We start from the raw sequence: 12,413 nt of genomic DNA on the forward strand, positions 1-12,413 counted from the left end.
GTAATGGTCTCAAGTTGCAGTGGGGGAGGTTTAGATTGGATATTAGGAAAAACTTTTTCACTAAGAGGGTGGTGAAACACTGGAATGCGTTACCTAGGGAGGTGGTAGAATCTCCTTCCTTAGAGGTTTTTAAGGTCAGGCTTGACAAAGCCCTGGCTGGGATGATTTAACTGGGAATTGGTCCTGCTTTGAGCAGGGGGTTGGACTAGATGACCTTCTGGGGTCCCTTCCAACCCTGATATTCTATGATTCTATGATTCTAAGATGGCCAGACCAGCCAGGAGGAAGGAAGGGAGCAGAGTCCTGTGGAACTGAAAAGAGACTGACCAAATCCCAAACAATGATCAAGAGTGTTGAAGAACCTTAGCCAGGGGTCTTACACAAATGTAGTCAATATAATAAAACTGCTTGCATCTCTTGTAATTTTTCCATGAATAAAGTATATTCAGTTTAGAAATCCCTTTGCAAAGTCTCTGTATTACTTGCTTCAACTCTCCCATGTTCCTGAAGGATTAAGCTATCAACTGGATTACCCATGGGATTGAAGGTCTGTTTGATTGGGAAGACTTGGGAGGGTTCAACACCAGTCCTGGAGTCCAGGTCAGCTGGAACACAGGGTCCTATTTCCTAGAAGTAGTACCAGAAAAAAGTCTATGTATGAGTCTGTGGCTGGAGTCTGCCCAGAGCCAGAAGAGCTCAGAAGCACATGGATGCACCAGTTGAATCAGTCCGAACAGCTGCCCGGTGAGGAGGAGCTCAGCCAGGACTGTAACACCAGGTAATTCCTATTATACTCACAAATTACAACAAAGCCACAGGACTGAAGTTTATCATTGCCTCAGTATTGAGAGCTCTTTTCTCCCTCAAAGAGGCTTTTCAGGAAATGATAGAAATGCACTCCTTTTGGAATTAGGGATGCAATGAAAACTACTAAGATTTTCATAAATATTTGAGGTGTTGCCAGTCTAGATAGGAAAGCCTTCTATTGGAAACGCTCCTTTTCATAAGTGATCTGGAGGAATCCCCTGCGGCAATGTCTGGAAGGAATTTGAAGAAACACTATCCTGAGATCTGTCAGTGTGTGCTAGTGATCACAGATCTCTCTGTCCCTTTCTCCTCCAAGACCAATACCTTCTACCCCATCCCTTCCAACCTGTCCTCATCCCAATCTTATCTCTTCTCCACCCTGACTCCTCATCCCAGTCTCCACTCATCTAATCCTCTCCCCTCCCCCAAGCTCCCCCCCTCTCCAACCAGTCCCAGTTTCTCTCTCTCTCTCTCACACACACACACACACACACACACACACACACCTTGCTCCAATATGCTCCTCTCTCCCAGATCCAGTTCTTGCCCCTCCTGCATTTGAGTCAGGCAATCATCTTCTCCACCCTGCCTGGGACCAGCAGGGGGAGCATTGAGAGCACAGGGAGAATCTCCCTGCTGTCAGTTCTCGTGCCTGTTGTCACTCCTCTGCAGTTGATGCTACAGAAAGTCCTTCTTATCTCTGTAGCTCTAAGAAGTCTCTGAGCAAGTACAAACTATAAACCTCTGAGAAATCTCAACCTGGCCAAATTTGGGAGAATACTCAGGAGGATAGCAAAAGGCAGATTTGTCTTTTCTCAGGTGTGGGTTCAAAGTCCTTGGAGGCACCAAATTGCTGCAGAAGACATAGTTAGGGGCTTTTAAATAGACTAAGATTAACAATGAACATTAGAATAGACAAGATTAAGTAATAAGAAATTAGATACACAAGCAAGAGGAGCAGGCAGGAATAAAATATTTTCTAAAGTTACACACTATCATAAAAATATACAGAAAACTACTGGAACTAACAATACATGTCCCTATCATACATCTCAGAATGGAAAACAAAGAAGTTGCTTGTTATCTCAAACATATCTATGTTCTGAGTTCCCTATCCAATAAAGACCTGAAGCACTTGCCCCCAAACAAGGACCAACTGTTATGGCAATTAGGCCCAAAATCCACATCATCATCAGAACATCTGCTGGAGCCAGCAGATGATCTGCTTGATTCATAAACGCTAATCCCAACCTAAAGTAGGAAGGCTTGGAATTGAACTTCAATAGCATATAGTGAGTTTATTCCCCCTAGTCTACTCGATTATATAGAACACTCCTAGGCACAACTCAGCTAAAAAACCTTACCTCCTACTGTGCATGTCTGTAGATATCCTAAGGAAGGAATCTATTGACTTTGTATATCCTACCTACTCTTGCCTACCTGTAGAAACAGTATGTTTTGGTGAAGTGGAAATTAGAGATACTGCTGGTGTTTGAGATGCATCCCTATAGGCATGCAAGGGACTACAATATGCCACGCACAGAGCCAGTCTCTCGCTGGGTTGAATTTGGGGTACTGTGGATGCAATTCGACAGTATTGGCCTCTGGGAGCTATCCCACAGTGCTCCATTGTGACCGCTCTGGACAGCGCTCTCAACTCAGATGCACTGGCCAGGTAGACAGGAAAAGCCCCAGGGACTTTTGAATTTCATTTCCTGTTTGGCCAGCGTGGCAAGCTGATCAGCACATGTGACCATGGAGTCCCAGAATTGCAAAAGAGCTCCAGCGTGGACTGAATGGGAGGTACTGAATCCATGCAGGCAGAATTCTGTTCCAAAAGACGAAATGCCAGTTTATTTGCCAAAATCTCCAAGGGCATGATGGACAGAGGCTACAACAGGGACACTCAGCAGTGCCGTGTGAAAGTTAAGGAGCTGAGGCAAACCTACCAAAAAACAAAGGATGCAAATGGTTCCTCTGGGTCAGAGCCCCATACACGCTGCTTCTAAGAGCTGCATGCAATTCTAGGGGGGGCCCCTACCACTACCCCACCACTGTCCGTGGACACCTGCAAGGGGGGAGTCTCATGCAATAGGGATGAGGATTTTGTGGAGGAGGAGGACAACGACGTGGTTGAGGATAGCGCACAGCAGGCAAGTGGAGAATCCCTTCTCCCCAGCAGCCAGGAAGCGTTCATCACCCTGGAGCCAATATCCTCCCAACCCTCCCAGGGCGGACTCCTGGACCATGAAGCTGGAGAAAGGTACACTCACCAGAGGTGCTTTGTAAATATAATACAGGGTTTAAAAGCAAGCATGTTTAATGATTAATTTGCCCTGAAGACTTGGGATGCATTTGCGGCCAGTATAGCTACTGGAAAAGTCTGTTAACGTGTCTGGGGATGGAGCGGAAATCCTCCAGGGACATCCCCATGAAGCTCTCCTGGAGGTACTCTAAAAGCCTTTGCCACATGGTGTGGGGAGGCCCACTCATGCTGAGCTGTTTGCGTTTGGCTGAGAGGGATCTTCCCTGAAACTAGCCACAGAGGGGGGTGGTGATGCACATGTGCCATGTAATGTGAATCGCTTGATTCAGTGTGAAATAGCCTTCCCTTTGTTCTCTAAAATGTATCTTTTTAAATACTACTCTCCCTTTATTTTCCTCCCGCAGCTGCAAATGTTTCTACGCTCCCCCATCATCTCCGTCCCAGAGGCTAGCGCAGATTAGAAGGCAAAAAAAAAAAAAGCAGTCGCAATGACATGTTCTCAAAGCTCATGCAGGCCTCCCGCACTGAAAGAGCTCAGTAGAATGCGTGGAGGCAAACAATGGCAGAATCCAGGAAAGCGTTAAATGAACACGATGAGAGGAGGGAGGATGCAATGCTGAGCCTAATGGGGGAGCAAATTGACATGCTCAAGCATCTGGTGAAGCTGCAGAAAAGGCAGCAGGAGCACAGACCGCCACTGCAGCCCCTCTGTAACCGCCTGCCCTCCCCGACAAGTTCCATATCCTCCTCACCCAGATGCCCAAGAACATGGGGGGGGGGGAAGGCTACAGGCACCCAGCCACTCTACCCCAGAGGATTGCACAAGTTTTGAACTGTAGTGTGGCCTTGTCCTTCCCTCCTCCACCACCCCACCCGGGCTACCTTGCGAGTTTTCCCCCCCGTGTTTGATGAATTAATAAAGAATGCATGATTTTGAAACAATGACGACTCTATTGTCTCTGAAAGCAGTGATCGAAGGGGGGAGGTCGGTTGGCTTACAGGGAAGTAGAGTCAACCAAAGGGGTTGGGTTTTCATCAAGGAGAAACAAACAGAACTGTCACACCGTAGCCTGGCCAGTCATGAAACCCATTTTCAAAGCTTCTCTGATGTGCAGAGCGCCCAGCTGTGCTCTTCTGATCGCCCTAGGGTCTGGCTATGTGTAATCAACCGCTAGGCAATTTGCCTCAACCTCCCACCCTGCCATAAACGTCTCCCCCTTACTCACACAGACATTGTGGAGCACACAGCAAGCAGCAATAACAGTGGGAATATTGGTTTTGCTGAGGTCTAACCTAATCAGTAAACTGCGCCAGAGAGCTTTTAAAAAGTCCAAAGGCACATTCTACACCATTCTGCACTTGCTCAGCCTGTAGTTGAACAACTCCTTATTACTGTCCAGGGTGCCTGTGTATGGCTTCATGAGCCATGGCATTAAGGGGTAGGCTGGGTCCCCAAGGATAACTATAGGCATTTCAACATCCCCATCGGTAATTTTCTGGTCTGGGATGCAAGTTCCTTCCTGCAGCTGTTCAAACAGACCAGAGTTCCTGAAGATGCGAGCGTCATGCACCTTTCCCAGCCATCCCATGTTGATGAAACGTCCCTGGTGATCCACCAGTGCTTGCAGCACCATTGAAAAGTACCCTTTGAGGTTTACATACTGGCTGCCGAAGTGATCCGGTCCCAAGATAGATGGAACGCATATCCCTATCGACCCACCAGTTAGGGAACCCCACTGCAGAAAAGCCATCCACTATGACCTGCACATTTCCCAGAGTCACTACCTTTAATAGCAGCAGCTCAGTGACTGCGTTGGCTACTTAGATCACAGCAGCCCCCACAGTAGATTTACCCACTCCAAATTGATTCCTGACTGATCGGTAGCTGTCTGGCGTTACAAGCTTCCACAGGGCCACTTGCTTCTCAGCTGTGAGGGCCGCACTCATCTTGGTATTCTTTCGCTTCAGGGCAGGGAAAGCAAGTCACAAAGTTCCATGAAAGTGCCCTTATGCATGAGAAAGTTTTGCAGCCACTGGGAATCATCCCAGACCTGCAACACTATGCGCTCCCACCAGTCTGTGCTTATTTCCCTGCTATCTGTCTCTGGTATGGGAGCCACGTTTGTTTGAGCCACGTGCGAGCAATAAGAATGACCCGGGTTTTGTCCTGCCTGATCTTGTGAATGATCTGGCTCAGTAGTGGGATCGGCAGAAATGCATACAATAGTGGCACTTCCTATTTTACAAGAAGAGCATCGCCCAGGGAGTGGTGTCCCAACCCAGCTCAGGAGCAGTACTGTGGGCACTTAGCATTCTGAGCTGTTGAGAACAGATCTATAATAGTAAACCCCCATAATCTGAATATGGCTGTGAGAGTTCCGGGATCCATCTCCCACTGGTGGGTTTGTGAGAAGTCCCTGCTTCATTGGTCCGCTGTTATGTTCTGACATCCCAGCAGATAGGATGCCAAAACGTCTATGTTAGTGATGCACCAATTCCAGAGGTGTATTGCCTCTGCACTCAAGGGGCATGATCAAGCTCCCCCTTGGCGATTTATATAGAACATAAATGCTATATTTTCCATAAGGATCTTGATGGTCTTGTTCTGGATTAAAGGGAGAAAGTGCTCGTAAGTGTTTCAGACTGCCCTTAGCTCCAGTAAGCAGGTTAGAGTCTGCTGGGGACCAGTGGCCCTGGATCGTATTGTCATGTAAATGTGCCCCCCATCCCATGATGGAAGCGTCCGTCATGATTGCTATAGTCGGAGCTTTTTGTTGAAAGGAGATCTGCGCAGAAGTTCTGTGGTTTACCCTGTGGGGCATCGTGAGACATCTGTTGAGAGAATGTCTGTGAGGTATATATACAGGCCTGGCTTCGAACTGTAAGCTTCTCGTGTGGAGCCTGGAATATTTTGCGACAAACGTTGTCACAGCCATGTGCCCCAAGAGTTGTAAACACGTTCTAGAGGACGTTTGTGGGCGGTCCATCACTGTTGCAATTAGATTGGCTAAGGTGAGGAAGCATTGTTGGGGTAAGCTCGCTGTTGCTGTGAGACAGGCAAGGTAGGCTCCTATGAATTCCAGCTGTTGGACAGGAACCATGGTGGACTTCTGCACATTTATCTGTAACCTAAGGTCCACGAACAGGGTTATCGTGGTCTGTGTGGCGTTTATCACTGCCTGCTGCGTTGGTGCCCTGAGCAGGCAGTCATCTAAGTATGGAAAAATTATCACCCTGGCTGCGGAAGTGAGCTGCAACAGCAGCAAGAAACTTGGGAAAAACCTTCGGGGCGGTTGATAGGCCGAAGGGTAGCACTCTGTATTGGAAATGCTGATTCCCTAGGTTGAATCTCAGGAACCTTCTGTACATCGGGTGAATGGTAACATGGAGGTCGAGGGCTGAGAGCCAATCTCTAATGCCAGAATTATTGTGGCTAGAATCACCATTTTGAAACATTGTGTTCTCACGAATTTGTTGAGTTTTTGTTAATCCAGGATGGGTCTCTACCCTCCAGTCTTTTTCAGAGTAAGAAAGTAATGGGAATAAAACCCTCTCCCCGTGTGTTGAGTTGGTACGGGTTCCACAGCACCTAATTGTACGAGGTGGTTTATTTCCTGTTGTAACAGGTGCTCGTGAGAGGGGTCCCTAAAGAGGGATGGGGAACGGGGGTGGGTAGGTGGAATAGAAATAAAGAGGATGGAGTAACCCTGCTGGATAATTTCCACATCCCATTTGTCTGTAGTGATGTTGTTCCAGATTTTGTAATATAGTGACAGACTGTCTCCAAAATGGGCTGGAGACGGGATATGGTTCCGGAATCAAAGAGTGTGGAGGTCTCGTGCCCTTGACCACATCTTCAAAAAATGATTGTCTGGAGGTGGATGGTTGAGACATGGAAGGCTTCTCTCAGTTTTGCTGGCGTCTTGTCTCCATTTACATTGTTGGTCATACCGTCTTTGGGGCTGGGAGTATGGGACAGCCCAGAATCTCTGGTTGTAAAACCTGCCTTGTTTCTTTTTGTTTGCAGGTACATAGATGTCCAGGGTTTTTAAGGTCACCCAGGAGTCATTTAAGGTGTGTAAGGACACAATGGTGTTTTCTGCAAACAATTTTTGCCCCTCAAAGAGTAAGTCTTCGACAGTGGCTTGAACCTTCTTCAGGAACCTGGAGAGATGGAGCCAGGATGCCCGGCACATTACCACTGATATAGCAATGGTCTGTGCTGCTGTGTCTGCAGAGTCGAGAGAGGCCTGCAGGGCTGTTCTGGCAGTGAGAGCACCTTCAGAAATGTTTGCTTTCTGCAGTTCTTTTCTGTCATCTGGCAGACTTTCAATAAAAGCTGACGTCTTGGAGAACAGATTATGTGTATATTTTGCCAACAAGGCTGAAAAGTTAGCTATGCGGAACTTCAGCATAGCTGAGGACTAGGGGTCATTCTAGACTGGTGGTGTTTTCCCCCTTTGATTAACCACCTCTACCACCAGCGAGGGAGGAGCTGTGGTGGGAGTCTGCCAAATTATTTTTGCAGGGTCCATTATGGAGTCATTAATAGGCAGTGTTATCTCTGCTGTTGGGGATGCCCGAAGTATATCTGTGAGCCTGTGTTGGGTTTCTGGTAGCTCTGGTTAAGGAAATGTCCAGAGATTCTGCTACCCTTTTGAATAGGGTCCTGGAAATCATCCCCCAAAGTGCAGGGTGGTGGCATTACCATTTCGTCCGGTGATAAAGACAAAAATGTGGGTGAGTGGCAGGGTATCACCTTCAGGTTTGTCCTCAGGCTTCTCGAGCTCTTCATCCTGCATCTGAGGGTGCTGGGACAGTTGGTGAAGGGGACCGTGTTGTTCTGGACCTTGTTGGGTTGGGGGGGGGCTGAGGTTCTGGGACGTATATATGGCCCAGGGATCCCAGTACGGCCAATTGGGTGGGAAGGTCATAGGAGGCGTACCCATGGTTGAGCTTGCCAGCCTTGTATGCCTGAAGATGTTTGGTGCTGAGAGTGTCCTGATTTAGGGAAGGAGTGGCGAGGGATATATAGCCCTGCGTCATCCTCTTCTTCCTCATCGCTGGAGAGGGGAGGGGCTGACCCACTGGGAGTGGACACCAGGCTTGGTCCTGGTCTAGCTGGGATACCATTGGTACCAAATAGGGGAGCCCTAGGCATTGAAGCAACTATCGGGTCCACCTGTCTCATGAGTTGCTGTGGAACCATAGGACTGGTGCCAGGGGAGGCAGCATGCACTGACTAGGAATCAGGGTCAGAGCTGTCTGTGCCGATGACTTGCTGTGTTGTTTAGGTACAACAGGTGCCACCACTGCCCTGCTCGGTGCTGAGGTTTTCTTTGACTCCATCAGTGCTGAGCTGGGAGGTTTGGCTTTAGTGTGCATACCTCCATGAGAGCTTGCCGGCATACGGTCTTTAGCTCCTTGGGAAGTCTTTGTGCCAGACGTTCCTGTTGCCTCATGGTCTGGCGCTCTCGGTGCAGTCAGTACCAGAGCAGATTTTTCACTCAGTGATCACTTTCTTTTAGGCGAATCTCATTGTAGGGATGAGTGAGACCACTTTTTGGTAGCCTTTTGGGGACCAGGCTCCTTAGCAGCCGTTTTTGAAGTAGAGTCCATCAGACACTGCCGCTGGCGACCATTGGCCAGGAGGCATCCTGGACTCAGGGTAGGAGGTTGGTCTGAGGGATTTCTCCATCATTAGGAGTTTCAACTGTAGATCCCTGGCCTTCCTTGTCCTAGCAATCACTTTGCAGTGTGGCACTTTTGAGCAATGTGTGTCACACCGAGGCAGTGGACACACTGAGTGGCCATCTGAGACTGGTATCAGAAGTCTGCAAGTCAAGCAGTGTTTAGATCCAGGAGAGCTGGGCATGCCAGAAAGGGTACTTGCTTTGGAGAAAGAAGAGGAATAAGCCTGTTCTTGTTTCTCTCGTTGTCTTTCAAAGCCATGGACCCGCTGAAGAGGTAGGGTGAAAGGGAAGGGGAAAGGTATAAATTTTTTTTAATAAAGAAAAACTACGTAAAATATAAAATATAGGCTATAAAGAACTAAACGATAGGCTAACAATACCAGGAAAAACAGAAAACTATTGAGCTATCTAAGGTAAGAAAGGCGCTGCTGTCACTCTGAGTCAAGGCAAACGCGGAAGAGAAGAAACTGGGGGACTATTGGCTGTGCACAGTAGACAACCACTCTGAACAGTGCGAGATGGCTGATGCGCGGGCGTGGCCAACCAGGCACTGCTACTACAAATCTCTGATTACAAATGCAACATGCCAAGACACCTAAAGTGGAGCACCCACAGGGACATGCCTCAAAGAAGCAGCATTAGTACCATTATACAAGGCACTGGTGAGACCTCATCTGGAATACTGCATGCAATTCTCGTCTCCCACTTTTACGAAAGATGAATTCAAACTAGAGCAGATGCAGAGAAGGGCTACTCGGATGATCCGAGGAATGGAAAACCTACTTTATGAGAGGAGACAAACAGCTTGGCTTGTTTAGCCTAACCAAAAGAAGGCTGAGGGGAAATAGGATTGCTCTTTATAAATATAATCAGAGGGATAGATACCAGGGAGGAAGGGGAGTTATTTAAGTTAAGCATCAACGTGGACACAAAAACAAATGGACATAAACTGGCCATCAACAAATTTAGGCTCGAAATTAGGCAAAGGTTTCTAACCATCACAGGAGTGAATTTCTGGAACAGCCTTCCAACGAAGCAGTGGCGGCAAAAAACCTAACTGAGTTCAAGACTGCACTTGATAAGTTTATGGAGCGGATGGTATGATGGGACTGCCTACAATAGCAGGTGGCCCATCAACGACTGCTTTTAGCAAATATTCCCAAACGGCTAGAGATGGGATACCAGATGAAGAGGGCTCTGAGTTACTACAAAGAATTCTTTCCCAGGAGTCTGCCTGGTGAGTCTTGCCCACATGCTCAGGGTCTAAGTGATCACCATATTTAGGGACGAGAAGGAATTTTTCCCTGGGTCAGGTTGGCAGAGACCCTGCAGCATGGGGCATAGATCACTTTCAGAGTTAAACTAGTGTAAATGGTGAATTCTATGGAGCTTTAGTCTTTAAAGTCTTTAAACCATGATTTGAGGACTTCAGTAACTCAGCCAGATGTTAGGGGTAAAGGAGTGGGTGGGTGAAGTTCTGTGGTCTGCAATGTGCATCAGCATTTCTCAAACGTGGCCGCATGCGGCCATCAGGGGCTTTTCTTGACGCCACAGCCTCCTGGGCAGTGACTGGGGGGAAGAGGGGTCAGCAAGGAGAGGTTGCGTCCTGCCCCCTTCTTGAGCCACAAACATTAGAGGAGCAGGCAGCCGGTGTGAGTTTCCCACCTTCCCGAGGGCGGTGGAGCTCAGGCTTCCGGCTTCAGCCCTGGTGTGGCAGGCGGCAGGTTCTGGTCACGTGTCGGCAGGCTCCGGGCTTTGGCTGCACAGCTGCAGTCTCCTCCCTCAGGCCACTGGGCTTCAGGCTCACACACACACACACACACACACCCCTTGTCGCCTCTGGTTCCTGCTGCCACCCCAGTCCCTCACCCCATCATCCTTGGCCCCCACTGCCTCCCATCTCCCCATCCAAGGCTTAATTTGTCCCCCAGCTTTCCAGGGCTGAGTAAGTCTGCTGTGAAAAGAGATATTTGCATGTTTGTTAATATCGCTTTTCACTGCCTCTCAGCTAGCTAACAAGTCTCTGCTGTGAAAAGTGATATTAAATATTCAAATATCACTTTTCACAGAAGTGGACTTACTAGCCAGCAAGTCTAAAAACAAACAAACAAACAAAACAAAAACAAACAACAAGAAGACAAGAACATGCAAAGCATCTGGTGTTTCTATTCTGTTTGGGTCCAGTAAATAGAGACAACTGTATGTTATTACTGAGTCTGCAAAAACACCCCTACATAAATAAATTACTATGACTGGACATGTATATGCACGACTGTATTTGTTTTTCCTGAAGTATTTTAGGAAAAATTGTCAAAGCAGCCACTAGCAAGAGTTGGTGGCCGTACACTGAGGCCACCAAAAAATTTGTTGTGAGAACCCCAGGACTAGATGATCATAATGGTCCCTTCAGACCTTACAGTCTATGAGTAGAAGGTATCCATGCTGGACCAAAGCCAGGAATTTCATGCCAAGGGCAATCCTGCCAAGATCACGTTCAGCAACATGGTTCTCTGCACAGCTGCATTCTTACATTAATCGAGGAGTTGTCTATGATCTTTCACATCTGCTCTTGGAGGGCTTACAATCAAGATGTGACATTGCCCAGTGACCCAAGGCATATTAATATATCAACACAAAAGTAAATGGCATTTATTTCTCATCTTTTGGCTCTAGATTTAAGATTAATTCTATTCATTAGGAGCATTAGCAGAAAGAGGAGATTTTAAAAAGGTTTCTACATAGTTTGCCTAGCAGCCTGGAAAAATGTGAAAAGTACAATAGACTGTTTTTTTAAAAAAAAAACAGGAAGTTCTGCATTTATTAATTCCCAGCAAAAAAAAAAAAAAAAAAAATTAACCTTAAATCTTCTTCAAATGGACTAGATAGCTCAAGAAACTGTAATGGGATACAGAACCTTTAAATTCTATGTCACTCATCGAAAATGTGGTTCACATCAGTAGTAACGAAAATTTATCAGCTAATGACTATTCAGTAGCCTATGTGAAATGAGTTCAGTAGTCTCAGTGCACTTCCTAGCATACAACTGTCTACATGACAAAAACCATTGTTACAATTACACTATGTTAAGTCTCTGCTGAGGGGACAAGAACTGAATTGATTTAGGGGCTGAATTCCCCTTGAGGTTTACCTGACATCTTTACACTGCAGTTTATCCAGTCCAACAAATAAATATAATAAAAGATTTTTACTTACTTGGATCAGATTTTGAAAATGTGTCTCTGTCCAAAAGGTTTCTGTTAAAGAAAGACAGATAAATGACACTGCTACTAAAACAGAGAAAGACGATCTCAAAGAAAACAATGATAATTTCTTTCTGATTGAAAGCCTCTACAATGCATACATGATTAAAAACAGTTTATTTAAGGAACATAAGGGGACACAGTTGGCTCTCCTCCATCTCTTATGCATATCAGAATTACTCAGAGCTAGTATTCTGCCAATCTCAAAACGTTACACTTTTCAGTTTGTCACACAATTCTGGTGCATATAAACTGTAGATTGTAGACTCAACTACCACAAAGGGTAAAGAAGCAAAACACTCTATCATTAAAAATATATTTTTAAATGTAATATCCCACAGGAACTGAAATAACTTTAAACTGTCATGGTAATTTGCGAGTTTATTA

The 12,413-nt window shown here is 46.6% G+C and overlaps 1 protein-coding gene across 11 annotated transcripts in view; it reads right to left on the minus strand.

The window, feature by feature from the left end:
• Positions 1-12,413, minus strand: part of CPNE8 (copine 8) — a 296,010-nt gene that overhangs the window by 262,803 nt on the left and 20,794 nt on the right. For 10 of the 11 annotated variants that reach the window (XR_012156821.1, XM_073328394.1, XM_073328405.1 and 7 more), the window contains exon 2: positions 11,980-12,020. Coding sequence is in view for 9 of the 11 variants with exons in the window: in XM_073328394.1 (XP_073184495.1) it covers positions 11,980-12,020 (41 nt within the window). In the remaining 2 variants the exon portion in view is untranslated. Of the gene's footprint in view, positions 1-1,313; positions 2,915-11,979; positions 12,021-12,413 lie in introns of those variants that run through there. The other variant, XM_073328395.1, reaches the window with a different exon arrangement.

Source organism: Lepidochelys kempii, chromosome 1 (genome assembly GCF_965140265.1).
Source record: "Lepidochelys kempii isolate rLepKem1 chromosome 1, rLepKem1.hap2, whole genome shotgun sequence".
NCBI lineage: Eukaryota > Metazoa > Chordata > Testudines > Cheloniidae > Lepidochelys > Lepidochelys kempii.